Source organism: Macrotis lagotis, chromosome 1, assembly GCF_037893015.1.
Source record: "Macrotis lagotis isolate mMagLag1 chromosome 1, bilby.v1.9.chrom.fasta, whole genome shotgun sequence".
NCBI lineage: Eukaryota > Metazoa > Chordata > Mammalia > Peramelemorphia > Peramelidae > Macrotis > Macrotis lagotis.
The window spans coordinates 110488846-110514293 of NC_133658.1; the positions used below are offsets into that span (position 1 = coordinate 110488846).

The 25448-nt window shown below is 37.0% G+C and overlaps 1 protein-coding gene across 1 annotated transcript in view; it reads right to left on the reverse strand.

Moving 5' to 3' along the window:
- The window catches only part of PPP4R3B (protein phosphatase 4 regulatory subunit 3B), a 77120-nt gene extending 52266 nt beyond the window's left edge, over nt 1-24854 (reverse strand). Inside the window, 3 exon segments of the mRNA XM_074206437.1 lie at nt 5644-5742; nt 23390-23445; nt 24704-24854. Coding sequence (XP_074062538.1) covers nt 5644-5742; nt 23390-23445; nt 24704-24845 — 297 coding nt within the window. The 5' untranslated portion in view covers nt 24846-24854.
- Between the last annotated feature and the right edge of the window lie 594 nt (nt 24855-25448).

A 25448-nucleotide genomic window follows, 5' to 3' on the forward strand; every position in this document is an offset into this window, starting at 1 on the left:
AGTCTACTAGAAAATGCAATTAAACTTTAAAAATTAAAAGGGTTTAGACTTTCTTTATATGGCTTTGTGGAATTTTGATAAAATGTTTTTTTAGATGTCAGTGGAAGTCCTCAAAGAGGTTAATATCTATTTTTGTAATCTTACAACAGAACACTGTTAAAGAACCTAAGGAAAGTACTATTTAAAGGTGTTGATATTTCAAAAACTTCAGGGACTATGATACTTAGTATAAGATACTAAGGAGTAGGGTTATAACTCTAAGGCCAATTTCAGCAAACAAGAAGTATTTTTGTTCTTAATGCATAGACATGTACATCTTAAAGGTGGGCACTGTCCTGGGCCTGGATTTAGAAAGACCTGAATTCAAATATAACCTTAGAAACTTGTTATTGAGTATGGATCTAGGCAAGTCATTAACCTTTTGCTTCCTCAAGTGGAACATGGGGATAATGATACTAAAAGATTGTTTTAAGGATCAAATGAGATATCTGTAAATTGTTTAGCACAGTGTCTGGCACATCTATTACTGCTGCTGCTACAACTGCTTATACACTGTTAGGATATTAAAAAAAGTCACTTGCTGCAAGGAATTTGAGGATGGAGTGGAAAAGCTACAACATGAAAAAAGATAAATGAATACAATGTAATTTTAAGCAAGAGAAAATACCAATGACTGAGGGATGGGAAAATGTGGAATGTCAGTAAAGGCTTCCTGTAGGAGGGGAGCCTTGAGTTGTGCAATGTGATTTCTAGAGATAGACAACTTGCACAATTGTAGAAACAGGAATTGGTTAGAACAACAGTACGACTGTCATGGGAAGGGTGAAAGGAAATATAAAATCAGCTTGCAAAGAGCTTTAAATTCCATGCTAAGGGTTATGTATTTTGATCTATAGGAAATTTAAACTCATTGAAGGTTTTAAGTAGGGAAACGATGAGGTCACATTTGTGTTCCAGAAGTCTTAATTTTGCAGTTATTTGGAAGATGGATTAGAAAAGAAAGAGATTGGTGACAGGAAGACCAATTAAGGGATTACCAGAATAAATGTGTTGAATACTATTATGCTATAAAAAATGAAGGTGGCAGTTTCCTTGTTTTTTAATTTAATTTTATTCTTTTTTTTGTTTGTTTTTTTGCGAGGCAAATGGGGTTAAGTGGCTTGCCCAAAGCCACATAGCTAGGTAATTATTAAGTGTCTGAGGCCTGATTTGAACTCAGGTACTCCTGACTCCAGGGCTGGTGCTCTATCCACTGTGCCACCTAACTGCCCCAATTTTATTTTATTCTTAAAAATGTTTTTTGCCCTAGTTACATGCAAAAGCAAGTTTCAACATTTACTTCCAAAATCTTGAGTTTCAAATTCTCTCCCTTCCTTTTACCCCACTGCCCCCATTGAGAAAACAAATCACTTGGTGTAGGTTAAAAATGTGTAGCCAAGAAACACATTTATACAGTAGTCATGCTATAAAAATTCCCCTGCCACACTCAAGAAAGATAAACCTTTAAGAAAAATAAAGCAAGGAAAAAAAGTGTACTTCAGACTGGTTCTGCCTTTGGGATGGATAGCATTAAGTCCATCAGAAAAACTGCTTCAATTTTTTTTTCCCACAGTTGCTATTGCATTTCCCTCTGTCCTATTCCACCCCTCCACCTCCATTTACTCTGCTGTCCTTTTACCCTATCCCTCCTCAACAGTGTGTTGTTATATCTGACTACTCTCTCCCATGCTCTTCCCTCTATAACCTACACCTCCCCCCCAGTCTCTTTTCTCCCATCCTTTTCCTCTCCTGTTTTCCTCCAGGATAAGAAAGATTTCTAAACCCTACTGAGTGTGTATGTTATTTCCTCTCTAAGTCACTTCAGATGAGAGTAAAGGCTCACTCATTCCCCCTCACCTTTCCTCTCTTCCACTCCATTGCAAAAACTTTTCCTTGCCTCTTTAATGTGAAATAACTTACCCATTCTTTTTTCACCCATTAATTCCATCTTTTTAATATATTTTAGAATGGTGACAGTTTCAAAGAAACCCGAGAAGACTTATATAGACTGATACAGAATGGAGTAGAACTATGAGAAAATTTAATACAATAACATTACTGTAAAAACAAACAACTTGGAAATACTTTAGAACTCTGACCAATGCAACAACTAAACATGATTCACAAGATTCATGATGAAACATGCTACCCACCTCCTGGGAGGTGATGAATTGCAGTAAAGGTGCAGTAGTGCAGATATGGACATAACTACAGGGGAAATTTATTGTGCTTTACTGTGTTTTTTTTTTTTAGGTTTTTGCTAGGCAATGGGGTTAAGTGGCTTGCCCCCAAGGCCACACAGCTAGGTAATTATTAAGTGTCTGAGACCGGATTTGAGCTCAGGTACTCCTGACTCCAGGGTCAGTGCTTTATCCACTGCGCCACCTAGCTGCCCCTACTGTATATGTTTTTAACAAGTGTCTTGTTATTCCTTATTTGGGGGGGGGCAAGGAAGAGGTAGAAGGGTAGAGTAGGTAGATTTTTTTATTAAAAAAACTAAAAAGTTAAAACTTTTAAAATTGAGTCTGAATTAGGATAGAGGCTCTAATGAGTAGAGTAAAAGAGAAAGTATTCTAGAAGTCTTAGCAACTATGAGGGAGAATGAGTCAAAAACTGATTCCAAGTAAGGAAACTTAGATAAATGATCTGGTGCCATTCACAGAAATGAGCAAGTCTGGGGGAGACCTAGCTAGTGGAATTTACAAGTTCTATTTTGCACATATTGAGTTGGAGATATTTATGGGATAGCCAGGTAAGAGATGTTCAGTACATAGTTGGCATTATGAAACTGGATTGGGGAAGCATTAAGCAATGGATTTAAGAGAGGTATGTCATCTACACAGGATAATAACTGAACTCATTAGAGCTGATGAAATAATCAAGGAAGAAAATTTAGAGAGGGGAAAAAAATTTAGAGGTAGAAAAGAGGGTTCAGGATGAGCACTGGGAAAAATCCACATTTAATGGGTGGGAGGAAGCAAAAGAAAGAGTCAACAAAGCAATATGTTAGGTCACAAAGATTATCAGAGAATCAAAAAAGGATAGTGTCATAGAAGCCCAGGGAAAGAATGTGCAGAAGGAAATAGTCAGTAGTGTCAAAAGCTTCAGCTAACAAATGTGAAAACCACAGGAATTAGCAGTTAAGAGATTACTAATTATTAGACAGCAGCATCAGGTTTTAAAAATTGAAAAACCTTTTAAGGAAAACTAATTAAAGTAGGACTTGTCACCCAAATCAACTTCCAGAAAGAATAAGGTGGCCTTTTACCACATGGGTTCAAATCTTCTCTCTTAATGCTTACTCCCTGTGTGGTTTTGGGCAAGTTATACAACTCCCTGAGCCATAGTATCTTCATCTGTAAAATCAGTGGATTGGATTACACATCCACTGGGCCTCTCCAATTCAACATCTATGATTGGTTGCCCATAATGCTAGTAGGAAAGCTAAAAACACATGACTGTAGCTGGAGAGCCAATATTGCCCCAGATGACTGTTGTAGCTGGGAAACCACCAAGGGTTTTTAAACCTTACTTATATTATGGGCCCCCCTCTGGCAGTCTGGTGAAGACTAGACTATTTCTTAGTGTTTATTGCATACATTAATAATGAAAAGATATTTTAAACTTTAGAGATTAGTGATCTCTCCCCCCATCAAAGACTCATTAAAATCTATCCAATGGACCCTCTCTACCCACCCAAGTTCAAAACCACAAGGTTAAACAGATAAGCCAACATATATACGTATATAGAAGACAGATAAGAGAGTAACTGGAGTGCAAGATATTGTTCTGTACTACACTGCTATCTAGATTCTAGTCTTGGCTTTGTCATTATTAATTGTATGACGTAAACTGCTTGAGTAACTACAAATATCATACATGAACTTCCCGTTTTTCAGAATATAATAAAGTACATTTAACCTCAAAAAGCCTTAATTGCAAGGAATTTCAATCTAATCATTTCAAATCAATGAGCATCTGTTTTGTACATCTATCCAGGGTGTTCCAAAAGTTTTAGCAGTTTTATTTTAGATAGACTTTAGTCATTTAAAAGTACACCAAAAGCTTTGTAGTACTCTGTATATGCCAGGTCATAGATAATACACTGTGCTAGCTTCAAGGGACAAAATGACAAGAAAATATCCACTCTGAAGGCGCTTACATTCTATTATATATATATTAGAATACACAAAATCAATACAAGACAAACACCCTATATTTCGTTCCCCTATTAAAATGCAAACTCTTTGGGAGAAGGAATTTTTTCATTCTTTGAATTTATATATCCAATATTTACATAGTATCTGATACATAGCAGGCATTTAATAAATCCTTTGTGATTGATGTAAAGTAGTTAGATAGAAGGGCACTAGCAAAAGAAAAGACTTCAGGAAGTGGATAGTGCTAGAGTTGCAACTTGAAAAAAAGAAGATGAGGAAGAAGAGAATTTCAAGCATAAAAGATAGTGTGAATGCCCAGAGTTGGGAGATGAAGCATTGTATGCAAGGCAAAAAAACAACAGGGAGGTCAAGTGCCACTGGAGTAAATGAAGTGGAGTAAATAGTAAGAAGACTGGAAAGGTTGGAACAGGCCAGATTATATAGGGCTTTAAAAGCAATACAGAGAAGTTTATATTTGATCCTAAAGGGAATATGAAGTTATTTACTGAATAGGAAGAAGACATGGTCAGATTTCCACTTTAGGAAGATCAATTTGATTGCCTGAGTTAAGATGAACTGAAATAGGAAGAAAACTGAGGCAGAAAAATATAATAAAATAGGTGTGAGGTGATAAGGCCCTATACCAGGGTGGTAGCCATTATAGAAGAGAAGAAGCAGAAGAGAAATGTATCAAAGGTAGAAATGATAAAAGCTGACAATAGATTGTTTATGGGCTTGGGGGGTGTGGGGAATGAAAGTGAGGAGTTGAGGATAATTTGTCAGCCTAGGTGATTGGGAAGATGTGCTTTTTACAATAGGGAATTGGGAAGGGATGTGGAGAGAAATACAATTAATTCCATTTTAGATATGGTGAAATTAAATTTTTGAATCTGAAGATGCCCTATAGAAGAAAATTGGAAATGAGACTGGAATTGGAAAGATTCAAACTGAACAAATATGAATATGGTAATTGAATCTATATGAGTTGATGAGATAATCAAACAAAACAGTATAGAGACCTATCTGTAGGGATTCTGAACATGAAAATTTACTATCTTTCTTTTTACCAGTCTTCCTTTTTTTTTTCAGGGAAGGTAGCTCCCAACAATGAGCTTCATCTATCAAAGATTAGCACCTTCTCTGAAAATTATAGTATAGGAGGGTAGCCAGAACTATTGACAGATTAAATGACAATGCCTATAATGTGCACTTAAACCTAGTTTTGTCTAACATTGAGACTAATTCTCTATCCACTGCATGCTGCCTCTTAACTGTAAATAATGAAAAAGAATTTCCATACTGACTGTCAAGTTCACAGAAAAGAACGCTTTATGCTGTTCACTAATTTCTATTTTTTTAATACCTGTTTACATCTATAAAAGTGAAATTAAAACCTCTCTATAAGCAGGCTTATTTCAAAAACATAATAATAAAAGAATCATACCTGGCAAATTTTTTCCCAGATCTCATCACAGCCAGCCTTTTCCTGAAAACTCAGAGCCAGATCATAGTTTTCAGCTTCTGACCAAACAATTAATGTATCCTGTTTAAAAAATAAAGATTATTTTTCTTAAAAAATTCAGATGAAACTATTCAATTAATACATGTTTTAAAGAAACTGCTCAAAACAATTAAAAATTAAATATAATTTTAAGAAAAATTTATATAAATTAAATGAAAATAAGGGGAACATTGAAAACAATCAAGTTATCTATTCAGGCAAATGTAATTAATATATGATTTATTTCATGTACAATTTATTATTAATCTACATTGTATCATTTTTTGAATCACAAAATTACCTTAGAATAAAAATAAGTAATTCTATATTAGTTAAACAACTTCCTAAGACAATATATGATATAAATATAATATGGTTTAAAAAACAACAACCCTTGACAGATAGCAGAAAAGTAGATTTGAACAACCTAGTCTTTGGTAAAATTATGCAACAGGTTGATGTTTGTCATCATCATCATTCTTCAGTCATCTCCCCTCCTCACTTCCTAAGGTCAACCAACCTGTGTCTTATTTTTCCATTTAGCAGACCACCACTAATTCTTGCTAAGGTACTAAAATAAAAATTACAGTTCACATTTACATAAAAATCATAAAATGTATTACATACAATATTTGATTTGATCATCTCAAACAAGCCTGTGAGATAATTTAGTGCTAAATACAGTATTTTAAAAAATAAAGATGAGGCTCAGAAAAAAATGACTTACCCACATCAACTAAAAAAATTAAGTGCCAGAGTAAGGGAATCATGTCTTAAAGTATAATGTCTCTAAGAATATCTGGGGAGACCTATAGTCAGAAATGTATTCAATATAGATAGGACTGAAATTGAAGATCTAAAGATATTAGTGACATTATTTAAATAAAGAGCTACCTAATTTATCAATAAGGTCAGGTCTGAACATGGCAGGTCAAGTTGTACATAGAGGTTCATGAGTAGCAGATTTGAGGATAGCTCACCACACAGTCCCTCTTCCCTCAAATATTCCTTGGCTTCCAGAAACAGAAGGGAACTTTTCTTTAAAGATGCTATAGGGTTCACTTTTAACAATGAGCTATATTTATAGATGTCTCTTCAAAGAACACCTTGCTTGTTTTATACAGATTAGAAACATTAATAAAAAAAGTTATTACAGAGTAATTTAAAAAAATAAATGCTAGTTACTTGTTTTGGTTTCACATATCACTTCATTCCTCAGTTTCTTAGGATGAATCACAGACAATTGTTAGAAGCTGAGGAAATTAAGGCATAGTGAAGATTCGTGACTTGTCTCAGGTCATAAAGATAGTAGGCACTAGAGGTGAGATTTATTATTTTTTTGGGGGCGGGGTTGCAAGGCAAATAATCCCAAGGCCACACAGCTAAGTAATTATTAAGTATCTGAGGCTGGATTTGAACACAGGTACTCCTGACTCTACGGCCAGTGCTCTATCCACTGAGCCACTTAGCCGCCCCAGGTGAGATTTAAATTGAGGTGCTTGGTCTTCAAAGTCAGTGTCCTTTCTCCATGGTTTGCTTCATTTCCTTGAATCTGCCCAAATCATATTAGTTCTAGTGCCTATCTGGTCTATTAATATTACATGGTTGTCTTCTTTTCCCCTTAGAACTGTTAATGTTTTAATTTCCAGATGCTTCTCTTCTTTTATAGGATTATGAATAATGTGTCATCAAGTATAGAAAATGATGTGGCAATCATTTGCATTCTCATGTTCAAATGACTTTTCTTTTTAAAAGTAACTTCAGCTAAGACATATTCTTCATTTATACCAAATGCTGGGATCTTTAAAAGCTGATACGGTAAATGTAAAAGTATCTAAGTTGCTCTATTAATAAAGGTAAATGAGATCACAATATAAAACCTAGCTTTCCTTAAGAAATACACACACATGCTTTCGCATTTCTATTAATTCTTTAAATTTCATTTTTTAATAAGTAAAAAATTGCTCTATCCCTTCAACCATATTAAACTGTAAGCAGTTTATCCTTATTTAATTCTTTGTCACTATTTATTTGTTTAACTTTTTATGTACCTAACACCCACATTTGAACTTTAAAGGGACTATGGAGCTCTGGTCTTTTCAACAGGAAGGCTTAGAAGTCTTCTACTTACTTAAAGATCCATTTCCCCTCTGAAGCACCACATTAATCTTTGCTAGGTAAATTAAGTCTTGCCTGCAAACCTAATAACCTTTGTCTTCTGGAATGCCAATTCCAAACATTGTTCCTTTATAATAAGTGATATCTGCTAAAATGTGTGGGATCCTAAGACTCACTGTACTTGAATTCTTCCTAACTAGTTTCAGTACTTTTTCTTTGACTTAAGAGCTCTGCATTTGGAACCAAAATATTCTTAAGAGTTTTCATTTTGGGGTTTATTTGGGGAGGTAGATTTTTTTTGCACTATGAATCTAAGAGATCTGGGAAGTTTTGAGGATTTCTTGAAATATGACGTCTAAGTGCTTTTTTTTTTTTGGTCATGGCTTTCAGTTATTCCTTGATCTGTTTTTCAGATTATTTCTTTCTGTTATGAGACACTTTATATTTTCTTTTTTTCAGCCTTTTGACTCTGCTGTTAATATTTCTTTTTTTTTGTATCATTGGTTTCTGTAATTTTCATGGAGTTTTTTGCTTGGATAAAGTTTTATATCTCTTGTGCTATGCTGTTAATTATCTTTCCAATTCTCTTTCATTATGTTTATTTCTATTCCATTTTCTTCTTATATCATTTTCACTTCACTTTTTCTTCAACTTTTCTTCAACTCTTTGTAAAGCTTCTAATTGAATTTGGGCCTGAACTGTATTTTTTTATGTTGAGTCATTTTGTTTCTAAATTTTTGTTTCCAGTGCCCCTTTCATAGGATTCTTTTTGATGCTCATTCTTCTACATTACTTTCTTACTTTAGACTTGATATTAAAGGCTAGCCTACATATTTCTGGAGGGAATAATTGAGCTGGTCCTATACTGCTCTCTTGTGAATACTGAATATTGTGTTATTCTAGGCTCTCATGGACAACTCAAGTTGAGTACCTATAAGCTTTCAATGCTCCCAATGTAGACTCATCCAGGTCAAAGTATGGGCATTGACCTATTGGTCTAAACTCTTTAAGTTCCTGAAATAGGCTTAGGTCTAAACAACAGCAAACCGCTGCTGGACTCAGTCACTATCAGCCAGCTGGAAAGCTCTGCTCAAGAGTCACACATCTACAAGATACCCTTTATTCTGGGATTCTTGCCCTGGTTGTTCTGTAGGCTTCAAACAGGCCTAGAAGCTAGAAATGAAATCCTACTCTGCTCCTGGAATCTTGAGTCACACCAATGCTGTTTTGTATCTGAAATTTCCTCCTTACAGAGGTCACCCCTGAGAAGAGCTAGGACTGGCTAGTGAGTGACAAAGCTGCCAATTAGCACATGTTTGCTCTAGGGACCTCCTCTTGCCTTGGTACATAGATTCTCTCAGTTCTGGAGTGCTCTCTGCTTTTGGTCACTCCAAGTCTCCAGGAGCCACAAACCTCTCCGTCTCTTTATGGCAATCTGGGTTGGAAAATCAATGGTGACTTTTTCCTGGATTTATCTATTGAGCTTCATGTGTTTTTGAGCATTTCCTTTGTGAAGGAAGGGGGAAGAATTCATAGTAATTCTTTCTGCTATCTTGACTCTATCTGGTCAATTCAGTGACTAGGTAGAATTCCAGAATAAAACTGAAGTATCAGATTTATATTTGGAATAATGTAATCTTTATTGAGTTTATATATTGTAAACGCTGCTTTAACTCCATCAGAGTAGTGATTTTCCAGTTTCTTTAGCATCATCAGCTGTAATAGCAACTAAAGTTATGTTGTGAGTAATAACGATTGAATTGGATGGCAGTTCCCTTTCCAAGAGGTCAAAAAAAATTTTTGTTTCAGTTTTTAAAACAGGAATGTTAAAAATGGACTTGGGTCCTTCTGCTTGTTGTATACTAGGAATCTGCCTACTTTGCATACCTTTACTTTGAGCATTAGTTACAAACATCAAGCTCACATTATTCCACACTACCATGTAGACAGTCTCTGATTATATATGTATTATCATAAAAATATTATGACCTTCCTTTAACTCCTCAGGAGCATCAAACCTTAAGAAAACCATTCAAACTATCTGAATAAGGTAAGGTTTTGAGTCAAGTTCCACTTCAGACAACTAGTGGTTGTCAGAGGTAGTACAAATAAAATCCCCAGACAAAAATGTTTTGTTGTTAATATTTTGATGTATTTTTAATTTTAAATTTCAATACAAATAAGAAAAATTATCATATGTGCAACAAAATATAAGAGAATGAATAAAACAAATTTCCATTTCAAGAGAGCCTATATAATAATACATCACATTCAAAATTGTCCATCTTTTTTTTGCTTCCTTGTAAATTTTCTTCAGTTCTCTGTTGTGAAGTTTACTTGTTTACATACACACACGTACCTATATAGACATATATATATATATATATATAAATACACACACACACACACACACACACACATTCCATAAATAACTATATCTGGTTTGTGGACCTTTCACTTTTATAACATTTTCTGAAAGCAATAACCCTCTTCCCTCCTCTATTTCTACTCCCTTTACTTGGTCCTTTTACTGCTTAACCTACTCCAAGAATCCTTCCCTTAAAAACCCATTTATATATTCTCTTATCCTATCCCCTCACCCTCTCTATCCCCTCCTTTTATTTCTTTCTGCATTTAAAAGGTTTTTATAGTTAAGAATGTATGTCTGGGGGTGGGGGGGGTGGAGCCAAGATGGCTGATCTTGTCTTAGGTGCTCTCTCATAAATCTTCAAAACTAAGGACTCTAATTGAATTTTTGAGAGACAGAACTCACAGAGGGACCCAGTGAGGCAGTTCTCCTACTCAAGGGAACCTGGAAAAGAGCAGAAAGGCTCTTCTCCCTAAGGTTGGAGGGGTACCCCGCCAGAGTAAAAGAACTTAGCCTCCTGGAGGCAGCCCCAGGGCGCTGGGAGCCACTGAGCCCCATGGGGGGGGGGGAGTTTCCTGACCTACATCCCCAGGAAGCACCGGGCACAAATTGGGGGAACAACTAGGGGACCTCTGCACACAGCAAGCAGCTTGGCCAAAGCAATCCAGATCCAGGAAACAGAAGCAGGTAGCCCCCAGGGCATGAGCCCATTGAGCCTAGGAAGAGAGAGACTGTAGAGCTCTGTTCCTGGAACAGGAATCTGGGGTTCTGACCTCGTTCAGATCCTGATCGCAGTCTAGGCCTCCCCATAGAACAGCAGGGCCCCCCCCCCACCTCAGCCCTGTGGCAGAGGGGGAAGCATATGGTCATTCACAGACCAGGAGGGAAGACAGAGCCTCACACACTGAGATACTTGTGGGAGTGTCCCAAAAGCTCAGGAAGCACCCCCAAAACAGGCTTAGGCTGGGAAAATGAGCAAGCAGAGTAAAGAGGAACACCATTGAGAAATATTTTGCAAATGAGCCCAACAAGGATCAAAACACTCAGTCTGAAGATGAGGAAGCACAAGCTCCTGCATCTAAAGACTCCAAGAAAAACAGAAACTGGGATCAGGCTATGACAGAGCTCAAAAAAGACTTTGAAAATCAAATGAAGGAGTTAGAAGAAAAACTGAGAAAAGAAGTGAGAGAGATGCAGGAAAAACATGAAAATGAAGTCAGCAGCTTAGTCAAGGAAATCCAAAAAAATGCTGAAGAAAATAGCAGGCTAAAAACCAGCTTAGGTCAAATGGATAAAGCAGTTCAAAAAGTCATTGAGGAGAAGAATGCTTTAAAAAGCAAAAAATGGCTAGATGGAAAAAGAGAAAAGAAAACTCTCTGAGGAAAACAAATCCTTCAGACAAAGAATAGAACTCAGGGAGATTGATGAATTTATGAGAAATCAGGGCTCAAAACTTCAAAACCAAAAAAATGAAAAATTAGAAGAAAATGTGAAACATCTCACTGAAAAGACAACTGATATGGAAAACAAATTTAGGAAAGATTATTTAAAAATTATTGGAATACCTGAAAGTCATGATCAGGAAAAGAGCCTTGACATCATTTTCAAAGAATCACTACAGGAAAATTGTCCTGATATCCTAGTAGCAGAGGACAAAATAGAAATGAAGAGAATCCACCGAATCCCCCAGAGAAAGAGATCCCAAAAAACCAACCCCTAGGAATATTATAGCCAAGTTCCAGAACTCCCAAGTCAAAGAGAAAATATTACAAGCAGCCAGAAAGACACAATTCAAATATTGTGGAGCTGCAGTCAGGATCACACAGGACTTAGCAGCAACTACATTAAGGGCTCATAGGGCTTGGAATATAATATACCAGAAGGCAAAAGAGTTTAGAATGCAGCCAAGAATCAAATACCCAGCAAGGCTGAATATCCTCTTCCAGGGAAAAAAGATGGACTTTCAATGAACCAGGGGAATTTCAAATGTTCCTGTTGGAATGGCCAAAGCTGAACAGAAGGTTTCATCTTCAAATACAAGACTCAGGTAAAGCATAGAGATTGGAGGAGAAGGGGAAAATATGAGGGACTTAATGATGATGAACTGTATGTATTCCTGCATAGAAAAATGACACTGATAATACTCATATGAACCTTCTCAGTTAATAGAGCAGGTAAAAGGAGCTTTTATAGTTGAAGCACAGGAGAAAGCTGAATTTGAAGATAAAATATGGTGTAAAAATGGAGTCAATAGAAAAAAGGGAAATGTAATGGGTGAAAGAAAAAGGAGAGGGGGGAATAGGCCAAGACATTTCATATAATAGATTTTTCTTTATTACAATGAGCTATTGCAATGATATGGAAAGGGGGGAAGGCAAGGGGGAATGAGGGAATCTTTGCTCTCATCAGAGGTGGCTAGGAGAGGAAACAGTATATATACTCAATGGGGTATAGACATCTGGAGTAAGAAGGAGGGGGGAGCAGGGGGAAGGGGTGGGGATGTGAATAAAGGAGGAGAGGATGGACCATGGGAGAGTGGTCAGATATAACACATTTTCTTTTTTACTTCTTGCAAGGGGCTGGGATTGGATGGCCTGCCCGAGACTATAGGGTAAAGTGGATGCTGAGCCTAAGGGGTGGTATGGGGGCTCAGGGCCTCTTGGCCCCAGAGCTGGGGATCTGTCTGCTGTGCCACTCAGCTACCCTACAGCAGAGTCAGAGTAAAAGGAGAGAGAAAATATAGTACATGGTAGTGGAGACATACGAATGGAGGGAGTTGCAATCAGCAATGGCAACAGTGGAAAAATATGGAAGTAACTTTTTCAATGGACTTATCATAAAGAATGTGATCTAACCACGACAGAGTTGTTGGTGTTGGAACAAAGACTGAAGCACACTTTTATTATTTGTTTTGGGGGGGTGCGGTGCAAATGGGGCTGGGTGGCCTGCCTGGGGCCACATAGCAGGGTGATTGTTGGGTGTCTGAGGCCGGATTTGGACCCAGGTGCTCCTGGCTCAAGGGCCAATGCTCTGTCCGCCACCCAGCCACCCCTACTATTATTACTATTTTATTTTATTTTGGATCTTTTTTTTCTTCTCTTTGGTTTTTGCAGGGCAGTGGGCATCAGGTGGCTTGCATGTCACATGGCTGGGTGATTGTTGGGTCTACGGGGCTGGATGTGGGCTTGGGTGCTTGTGACTCCAGGTCTGGTGCTTCATCTATTGCACCACCTGGCCATACCTACAATTATTACTATTTTTTTTATTTTAATTTTTTTCTCTCCCCTTTACTTTATCGCTCAAGCAAGTCTATATTCATGGGGGGAGGGGGTATTTTGTTTACTCTTAAAAAAGAATATTTTATTAATGTAAAAAAACACTTGTACAAAATGAGAAAAAAAATAAAATTTAAAGAAAAAAAGAAGGAAGTAAAAGTTAAGTTTCACATATGGGATTTTAGGGAACTTCAGAGGCACTTCAGAGAGCTCAGAATTAAGAACTTGGTCAGAAACTGAAGATAACATGGTGATTCACTGCTTCCTGGTCCATTACCAGTTGTCTTGAATATCTCTGGCCACTAAACTTGGATGACTCAGGAAGAGTCACCTGTGACATCACTGGTCCTCTTCAAAGAATGAAAGAAATCAAAAAGGTTTTTTCTACATGTTCTCCATCCAGACCCTTTAGCAACATTTTCTAGAATTTTTACAAAGGAATAAATCTAATATTTGCTGACTCTAATCCTCCAGGTTTTTTTAAAAATAGGAATATTTGCTTTTTTTTTTTAATCCTATAGGTACAGAACTCTTTGCAGATTCTTCATAATCATCACGGATAGTAGCTCAGACATAGCATATCTATTTTCTTTCTATACCATGGGATGGAGGCTTGGTCTGATGACCTGAATTTATCAAAGGAAAAAGGAGCTCTTGTTTTATCTTGAGTTTCAATTGTAGATTAACTATTTTTGTTTTGTCCCTACCAGTCTAGTCTCCACAGCAAAGAGAAACAAAGAGACTTGCTATCTCTCTCATGCTTCTGTTTTATCATTGTTCATTTAAAGTACTAATAGACTACATAAAATACTTGGAAAACTACCTTCCAAGACAAACCCAGAAACTTTACGTACACATTTACAAAAAACTTTTCACCCGAAGTCAGACTTAAACAATTGGAACAACTGTCAGTTGCTCGTGTTAGGCTGAGCTAATATAATAAAAATGACAATTTTACTTAAGTTACTTATTCAGTGCCATATAAATCAAACTACCAAAAATTATTTTATAGAACTAAAAAAATGAGTACCAGAATTCATCTGAAGGAACAAACATCATGAATATTGAGAGGAAATAATGGGGAAAAAAATGCATTCTAAATCTAACTATATTATAAAGCAGCAGTCATCAAAACTGAAGATTAGTGGAACATATTAGTACAAAAGAAATAGTGAAATGATTATGGTAACTTACTGTTTGACAAACCCAAAGACTAGCTTCTGGGACAAGAATTCACTACTTGACAAAAATTGGTGGAAAAACTGGAAAACAGTATGGCAAAAACTAGTCATAGATCAATATCTCACTCCTATACCAAGATATGGTCAAAATGGGTACAGGATTTAGATATAAAAGGTGATAAATCAGGAAAATAAGGAATAATTTATCTGTCAGATCTATAGAATGGGAAGAAGTTTATGTCTAAAGGAGAGAGAGATCATAATAAATTGCAAAATGGATGATTTCAGCTACATTAAAAAGGTTTTGCACAAATTAAACCAATGCAACCAAGATAAAAGGAACGCAAAAAGATGGGAAACAATTTTCAGTTAGTGTTACTGATAAAAGAATCATTTCTAAAATTTACACAGAATTGAGTCAAATATATAAGATACAAGTCATTGCTCAACTGATAAATGATCAAAGGATATGAATAGGCAGTTTTCAGATGAAGAAATTAAAACAATCTAGTCATGAAAAATTGCTCCAAACCATTATATATTAGAGAAATTTAAATTAAAATAACTCCAAGGTACCATCTCTCAGCTATCAGGATTAGCTAAAATGACAAAAAAAGGAAAATGATGAATGTTGGAGCAGATGTGGGAAAACTGGGACAATAATTTACTTTTGGTGGAGTTGTGAACTCTTCTAAATATTCTAGAGCAGTTTAGAATTATGTGCAAAGGGCTGTACATACCCTTTGATCCAGCAATACCACTACTATATCTCAAAGAGATCATAAAGAAGGGGAAAAGATCCACATGTACAAAAATATTTATAATAGCTCTCTTTTTAACGGCAAAAAAATTGGCAATTAAGGGGATGCCTATCAATAGGAGAATGGCTAAACAAGCTATGGTATAGGAATGTTATATTGTTATCTTAGAAATGGAAAAGTCTGGAAAAATTTGCATGAACCAATGTTAAGTGAAGTGAGAAGAACCAGGAGAACATTGTACACTTAACAGCAACACTGTGAGATGATCACCTATAATGAATTCAGCTCCTCTCAGCAGTTCAGTGACCAAAGACAATCTTCTAAATTCTTATTTCCTATTTGTTTCCTCTAGCTAGTTGTCTACAGAGATGATTGACAGGTCTTTGACTTAATGAAAATCAAGCCTTCCCCCCAGCTCAGGTTTATATCAGCTTTACCCAAATCTCAGATTCTTTTGCAAGATACTTTACTTGAGTGCTTGTTCCTCTATAAGTAGTTTTTCATATCCTTAGAAATATTAAAATGATAAAATATGTAGTAAAAAAATTAAAATCACCTTATTTTCTCTATAGGAAAAGAAGGGTCATTTTCTCATAATCTCATAATCACTACATTATTCTTCTTCCATCTGACCCAAACTTATCAAACACTTTCTTCACTCCTGATTCCCAGCCACAAAGAATCATGAAAATCTGTTCAGGATGAATTCATGCAAAATGTTAATCTGGCAAGTGCATAGTAATCCTTTCCTCAGTCTGCTCCCTCACAGAAAACATTACACAATCTTTTAAAATTCACAATTTCCTACCACCTAATAGGCTTCAATCTTAGTGGATGACCTTATCACCTTTCTTTTAAAAAAAAATATTTTATTTATTTTTCCAACTACATACAATGGTAGTTTTTAGTCAATCTTTTTTTTTGTAAGGCCTTGAGTTTAACAATTTTTCTCCCTGCCCCTGACAGAAAGCAATCATCGGGGCTTTCCATTTGTAATCATGCTAAACATAGATCGAAACTGAATGTGTTTATCACCTTTTCTTCTTTGAAAAGTTGAGACTATTTTCCAAAAATCTTAAATTTATCCTCAATTTCTGTGAATTTTCCCTTTTAATTTTTGTCAATATCAGAGAAAGACAGATACAATGGGGTATGGTGAAAAGAACACTGGATTCCTGTCATATAATCAAGGATCTAATCCCCATCTAGGGCATTAACTCACCAATTCACCTTCATCAGAACTCTTCACTCAGTTTCCCTGGCTGAAAAATGAAGTAGCTGAACTGAAAGTCTTAAGTCTCATTCTCTAATATTTGGTAGTTATGAAGAAATATCTCCATTTCTTTATTAAATGTACTTCTTACCTCCTGAGGATCCTGTTTCTATGTATATTCCCCATTTACCTAATATCCATGTTCCTTACAATAGCTTCACCTGCCTTCAAAAGGTTTTTAGAAAAAAAAATTTTTATACTCCAGATAAGGAGACTCCTGAAGCTAAATGTTTTCAGTCTATGTACACTTCCTTCATTTCATAGGTTCAGAATCAGAGACTTCCAAACCATTCCTGACCAAGCTAGCTCGAGTAACATACATACACAAAGAAGTAGTTATTTCAATCTGCCTGAAGACTTTATTTTTGGATAGAATAGCTCTAAACAGTAAGGAGTTTTCCCCTACAATAACCTTAATTCTGTCTTTTAAAAAATTTGCCTATTTTCCTTCCAGATCTAAATTTGAGATCCTAGTTAGATCCTTTAAGGAAAGACAAAACAATCCTAAAGTTCTGCCCCTTGACAACTCTTTAAATATTTGTAGGCAGTTTTCATATCCTTTCTATGTCTTCTCTTCTTCAAAGTAAATATTTTTACTTTTTTTTTCAACTTGTCTTCAGATGGCACAATCTTAAGGACCTTCACTATTCTGGTTGTACATTTTATTACTCCCTATTCCCTGCTTGAACTCCCACTGTCTGGTTTTAAATTCATGCATTCTACTATTAAAATCACCAACCATCTCTTTGTAACTAAATTATACCCATTCATCCATCCAACTATATATATATATCTTATTCTACATGATACAATATTTGCTTCTACTGAGCTACTACTTGAGATGTTAGTATAAGGATCAGATAACCACTAGGGTCATACAACTCCAAAAGCTCCATTGAAGGAGGAAGGTCAGCAAATATATTGTTTCTTACTTGGCTGCACTACCTTGGATATTGTGTTCCACTATCAGACTGTAAGCTCCTTGAGGGAAGGGGATGTCTTTCTTTTTTCATATTTGTATGCCCGGTATTACACACAGTGCATGGTACATGGAAGGTACTTAATAAATGTTTACCGACTGACTGCTATCTTTTTTCCTTTCCTTAAATATAAGGAAATGTAAGAGTTCCAAAAGGTTCTGACTTTGGCTTTGTTTTATGCTCTTAAAAAAAAATCAGAAAAAGTTCTAGATCTGGACTCAAATGATAAGTGGGTCTATGTGATGATCATCATGGTTAAGTCACTAAACCACTCTGGGCCTGAATAGCCTCCAAAAGCAAAATAGCTTTCCTGATCCCATCTATTTTAGAGGATCATGATAAAAATACTCTGTAAACCTTACAATGCTAGGGAAATGCTGATTACTACATATTCCTTCAAAAAGTTTCTTTTGTGATAGCCACTCTTGTTAGAAGACTTCTAAAATCTTCAGCCTTCATTCCAACCCTTAGTTCCTTATTTCCAATTGAATTCAGTAGATTTCTATTTTTTTCCTGACTTTCATATACAGCATTCCCTATTCTAATCTTCACCATCCTATGAATGTGGACCACATTCAGCCTTAATCATGGAGGTTATCTTTAACTCCCCACAACCAGCAAAAATCAGCTGACTCTTAAGATTTCCTTTGAAATGTTCTTTCATCCTTCATTCCAACTGTTATCCTAATCTAGGTCTTTATCACTTGATTTTTAAATTTTCAGAAATAATCTGATTGCTTTTCCATCGTCTGAATCCTCTCTTCTATACATACTGCTCTTCACTGCAAGCCACTTGTGCTTTATGTTGCCAAATTAACTTAATAAAACACCACTTTTATCATGTTCAAGAACCTGTAATTGCATATTATTGTCAAATCCAAACTTCCTAATATAGCAAAATTCTTTATAGCCTGATTATATTTTATTCATGATACATAAACCCCTTAAATCACATGATGGCAGAACTGACAGAAGCCTTACAGAGCATCTCATCCAACTTGTCATTTTAGAGATGAAAAACTTAGACTCAAAAAGGGGAACTGATTTGACTAGGTCACATGACTAACTCATGGCACATCCAGGGCTACAATTCAAGATTCTTGACTTTTTAGCTTGGTATGTTATCATGTGTGCATGCCTGTGTGTCTGTCATCTGATCCAACTAGTTCTGATTCCCAACACAGTTCCCATCAATATTCTAGGCTACTACATCACCAACTCTATTTACAATTTGTTCATTCTCATACCTGCATGTCTCTTCTTCGAGGAATTAAATCTTCAAGGGAAGATTTCTCTGATGTCCCTGGTCTATATAATCAATCCCCTTCCTCCTCTGAATTTTGATAGCACCAATTCTCTTACATTTTAATTCATTACACATTGTACTATTCTTTTTCTCTCCTCCTCCAGACAAATAACATCCCTAAAAAGATCATAACTTTTAGAAATATAAGGCTATATTTTTATCTCTCTCTCAGACATGGCACATATACACTAAAAATATTATTTTGAGCAGGAAAAAATACATTCCCAAATTGTTCATTTTATTCTTAAATCATTCCTAATCCTTAACATTTGTACATTTGGTATTTGCTTACATGTTTGCCTCCTTGTTTTTCTAGTAACTATATTTTAGATATCCCAATCAATTTATAAGTTTACTTAGTATACGAAGGATTTTTATTTTTTCACAGTACCTCCTATAATTCTATTCAATTTAATATGTGTATTATAATTACAAAATACCTGCTACTTGCAAGGCATACTGTAAGGGGTACAAAAATAATGAAAAATATTCCCATACTACTACCCCTTTGCCACATAGTCTCTCTAAGCTTAAGTCCACTTTCCCCCAATCTCTGAATGTACCAATGGGAGAGTGAGGTTGTTGGGAGACTGTGGCACCAATTATTCTTACTATAGTATCTCAGCAAAAAAAAACCCAAGAACCCTAATTAAAAGATTAAAATAAAAAAGAAAAGTAGTTTCTTACTTTCTTAGAAGACGCAACATTTGAATAGATAAATTTGGAAAGAGAGAAAGTGCACTAAAATTAAGTAAATTAAGGAAAACTTCCCCCAAAGAGGTAACGTTTGATTTTAGTCTTGAAATAAGCCAAAGATTATACGAGGGAGAGGGAGAGGTAAGAAGTGCATTATAACTATGAGTGATAGCCTGTGCAAAGGCAGTAAGGAAGCTAAGAGTTGCAATGAAGACCTGCTACTTACCTAAGCATTGCCACTGCTTCCTCTCCTCTATCTCTGCCACTAAAAAGCATGAAAACCACATCCTTGAGCTAAGTCTTGCTGACTTATGCTGACTATCACCCCGGGTTTTCATCCTCCTATGCTATTCCCATTTCTTTTTTACTTTCTGCTATATGATTGTCCTTCACCCTTGAATATATATATATATATATATATATTTGTTTGTTTGTTTGTTTGTTTGTTTTTTTGAGAAGCACTATTGCCTAAAGTTATGTGACTATAATCAAGTTATTTTAGCTTTCTGGGTCATGTGTTCTAGCTTTAAAATTGAGGAAAATGTCACATGTCATCACCAGTTTCCTATCCTTTTAAAAGCATTGATTAATTGATTATGATATAAACAGTACAATCTTCAAAAGGTCAGTCCCATCCAGATCTCTGATTTAACCAACCAAAAGATCATTTTTCTATTTTACTTTAAAATCATGATATTTAATAATGTCCAAACAATGAATACTACAGGATCCAACAACTCTCAATTCTTCTAAACAATTCTTCTCACTAAGTATTCCCTTTCACGTAAAAACCTCTTTGGAAACTATGGTCTATTTCCTCTTGACTCATCTTCAATAGACAAGTTTTCCCTCTTTCCCCAACCCACAAGTTCAATTCATTTCAATAAAGGAAAAGGCAATGTGACACAAGTCTTTAAATCAAAACTTGGAATTCAAATGCTGATTACCACATATACATTATGTGATCCTAGGCAAGTCCTACTCTCCTGGTGTCCAAGTTCATTCCTTTTAAGTTTTTACACCAACTGCTGAGTAGAGGAAGTTTCCACACTAGAAACTGCCTATGCCAATGAACTCAAAGGTCCAGATCCATCCCTTTGTCCCAACACCTCAAATTCTAACCCATGTTAAAATGCAGGATCTTTTCAATTTTTAAATTGCAATTTTAAGAAAAAAAAAGACACTTATCAACATTTAAAAGGAATGCAAATATCCTCAGTGTTAAGGAACTATTTCTATATTCAATAGCCATTAAATATGAACATAATGATAGCTAAAATATGAACTAAAGAATACATTTGCATCATTTATAAATCAAAAAGATTTCTGTACAAAACTGTTTAATAATTTCAAGTGATAATTAAAAAAGAAAAAATATAAAAATCCCTTAACAAACTGAAAATACTAATAAAATATCTTTGAAAATTTTGAAAATTCTGTGACATGATTTTATTAATTTAACAAGAATAAGAGGCAAATGTACAAAAATTCAAAGAAATCAAGTAAAACAAAATCAAAAAAAGATGACCAGGTTCTAAGACATGAAATTTACATAAACCAAGAAGTTATCCTATGCAGACTAGAGTTTCATTTATAAGTAAGATTTTGCTAAATTCTCACTGAGAGAGTTCTCTGATAAAAGCATTTTTAGTATGTTATGGTTCTAAAAAGAACTGATCTGCAAGCATGTAAGAAACCCTAATGTGCTGCAGAAATGAGAGGCAAGGAATTATCCATGAATGAAGTCTAAGAATGGAAATATATGTACAGAAAAAAAACAGTGATTTTCCAGATAATATGTAAGTAATCATATAAAAACCAGTAGCTCCTCCTACCACGATTTGCAAAAGAATCAAAGCTTTTATCTGCAGTTATTTATAATAGTCAGCATAGTAACAACAATAAATTCTAGTTAACTCACCATAGCAGCCATATTAAATACATATATACATACATATATATATATATATTTTAAACATTTAATTCTAAAGGTACTTCTACAATGTTACTGGAACTTTGATACACTTTGAAATTCTTAGGTCCATGCTATGGAATCACACTATAAATCTTATATACTATCCTCCCACTATTTTCAATAATTTAAGACTGTTGAAGCTAGTCTAAAATGAATGTTAGAATAAACTGTGGTGGAGAGAATATTAAGGAGTCTTCAAGTCTGAAAGAGACTTTGGAGGTCATCTTTTAAACATGTGGTTAAGGCAATTATCTTTTCTCAACTACTCTTACTCAAATAGCTTCCACTATAAGATTTACAGAGACAGGAAATTCATAGATTCTAAGTGTTGGAAGGAATCTCAGAAGTCATCTAGACCAACTCATACAAAAAAGGAACCCAACTATAACACACACCAAAGTGGTTGTCCAGTATCTGCTTGAGATACTCAAGGAGATAGGACCTCATTATCTCTTGGTACCGCAATCCACTTTTAGACAGTCTGAATTGCTAGCAGTTTTTCTTCCCTCTTGTCTCTGAACAACTCTAATTGCTGTGAAAACTCTTCTCATATTAAGTCAACATCTACCTCTCTCTCTGAGACATGTGACCTCCCTCCTTTCAACAGAGGTCTCAAACTATGTTACAATCATACAAATAAGGGGGGGAGGGGATAGTGAGAGAACCACTAGACCATTAAGTCATATTTATTTAGCACTTACTGCATGTCAGGCAATATACCAAAGATTGGAGGATACAAAAGAAGGCCAAAAAAAAAAAAAGACAAAGTTACTGCCCTTTAGGAGCTTACATTCTCTTAGAGAATATAATATGGAAAGGGACTTGGTAGATTTGCGGTATATTCAGTGTAGGTGGAACATTGTTTGAACAGTTGTTCTCATCCCAAACAGACCTAACACAAAACATTTTTAAAAACTAGCTCTCTGTAAGAATAATTTAAGAAAAACAAATTCCACTGAAATCTCTCAATTTTTGAGAAATGGAAAATTATGAAGAAAATTCACTATGAGTTTCACTGTTCATATAACTTTTCTTCATATATTTGAATTACTATTCATGTACATTCAAATGTTCATAATTAAGTATTCCAACTTAAAGGCAATTCCAAAATTCAGATTTTAAAAACTTAATTCTACATTAGAGTTACTTTAAATACACAAGCAAAAGAAGTGTTTCAATCCTTGTATCCACTCTCAAGAGATTAAAAAATAATTATGTTGGAATAAATAGCAAACTTAAAGGTAATTCTCTTTTCCTAAATGAAATAACTAATTTCATTGGCAAATACAAAACAAAGAAATGGCAATACACACATTTATCCTCCCATCAGTATCCTCCTATCAGTATACTAAAAATACTCCTTAAAATGGGAGTTAAAAGCGGTTTGCTACTTTTAAACTTCAATCTTACTAAATTCAAGGAATCGAACTTCACTCGCAACAGATTCTCCTTGATTTAAAGAAAACTCTATAATTATAATTTCCTTTTATCTAGATATAGAAATGCTCTTCCAACAACACTCACACCAGCATTTTCTAATAAAAAAACAAAATTCAAGTAAGACATTTTCACAAATTATAGCCAAATACAAATTTCACTTTTTTCCCCAAAAGAATTTTTCACTTGTAAAGTATGCCATAATTTGTTATTTTGCTTACAAAACACACTTTGTCTTAACAAAAAAATTTTTCGATCTGTGCCTAATTGATAATACACTGATCTAATGAGCGATCCTAAATGAAAAATAACTACTTGCCTGTTGTTTCTGATACGCAGTGTTTGGATTTATCTTTGATTCCAACAGTAGTGACCCTAAAAGGTGAAAAGAATAAAATATTTTAAAATGTCAACTTTAAAAAAACCAAAACAAGACAAATAAAAATTCACAACACACGAAAACTTCTCATGACTTTTAAGCCAGCTAGACATCTGTTTTGAAGTAAAGAAATATGTTCCAAATTGCATTTTTCTGTCCACACGGAGCAAACACATTTAATTTAAAATACAACTCATTTCTCACACCTCCAGCATTTTAAAAAAAAAATGAAGAGAGAAAATTAAGGAAACCAAATGTCAATTAAAAATCAACTGAAATCAAATTTTTTTTAAAAAACCCACATGACTGTTTTTGGCCAATGGAAAAAACTCACTCAAGATCTCTCTCACACACACAATAGTAACAATATCTCGGCTAACAATACAAAATAACAATCTTTCGTTTATTCATGTTACCCAAGAAGAAAATTTGAAACATCGTTTACAGGCGGAATTATGTAGCTAGTTAAGGATACATTTACTCCAGTGCCTACCAGATACAGATACAAAGAATGAAACAATCCCTGTTTTGAAGCAACTTCTTTACTCTTTTAAAAATAAAAGGGAAAGTGCAGGTGAGAAGAGCCAAAGGTTTTAAGTAAAATTCTTCTTTTTTTCTAACAGCTTCACTTCTGGGCCGTGGAAAGCTCCCATAATCAGATGTGGCAAAATACAGCTCTTCTCTTCCCCAAGGTGAAAACTTCCATCACCCATCGAGGAACACGAGTTTACACACGCACACACTGGGCCAGCTCGGGTGTCTCCGAGGCTGCTGCTGCTGCGGGCTGGCCGGCCGGGTCAAGGATCCTTCCCCCCGCGGCCTCCACAAAGGATTACTCCGGGGCGACCTCGGCCCAAGTGTGTGCGTGTGTGTGCACGTCTCGTGGCAACAGTCCGCGGGCGGCCGCGCCAGGCCCGGGGAGGCTTCTGCATTTCCCCAGCACCTGTCGGTGGCGGGCACCGGGGGGTCGCGGGTTCACGACGAGCGAGGTGGTTTGTTTTTTTTTTTTTAAGGGAAAAAAATTCCCAATCGGTCCGAGTTTTGTGGCCGGGGGGGGGGGGTGAGCAGGACCCCGGCTTTGGGCAGAGCCCTCGACTCCTTCCTTCGGCCCCACGCGCAGACTGGGGGGCGGGGGGAGCCGAGTCCAGCCCGGCCCGGGGCGGGAGCGTGAACAGCTGCTGCTCGGGGTAAACAAGGGCCCGGGGGAGCGGGAAGCCCGCGCCCGCCCGCCGCCCGCCCGCCCCGGATGCTCACCGTCCGACTCGGCCCGGACCAGCAGCGACATGCCCTTGAGCCGCTCCACGTAGGTGGAGGAGAGGTGCCCGGTGCCCCTTTCACCCTATTGCCGTTCCTCGTTCAGCGTGTACACCTTCACCCGCCGCCGCGTATCCGACATGGTGGCTGGCCGCCGCGCCCTGGCCCCGGCTGCCGCCTCGCTGGCCCGCTGGGACCCTCTCAGTCCCGGCAGCCCACCCGGCGGCGGCGGCGGCTGAGGCTCAGCACAGGCCCCAGCTCGCCATGACTCCAGGGAGCCGTCACACGCAGGGCGGACTACAGCGGCTGAGCCCCCGACGCCCCGGTCTGGGCTAGCTGCCGGCTCCTCTCCTCGGGGACGCCCACCCTCCCTCCGCCCGCCCCCCGGACCCCCCCGGCTCGCTCGATCTCCCGCCGCCGCCGCCGCCGTAACCACTACAAGTCCGCCATCTTGTAACCCGACTCTCTGCCTTTCTCTTCCTCCTCCAGCGGCTCGCACGGGCTGCCCTCGCAGGGGCTACGGCGGCCGACGAGCTCAGGCCCGGCCGCCTCTCGGCGGCTCCCGCACGCGCTTCCGGGGCCGGCGCCGCAGGCGCAGGCGCAGGCGCAGGCGGCCTTCTCGCGGGCTGGCACGGGAAGGGCCGCGAGACTCGGGCGGCCGGAAGGGCGAGGGGCGGGGCCGCTGGGATGGAAGCTCCCAGAAGCCCCGCGTCCGGGGGGGCACGGGCGCCCCGAGGATGGGGCC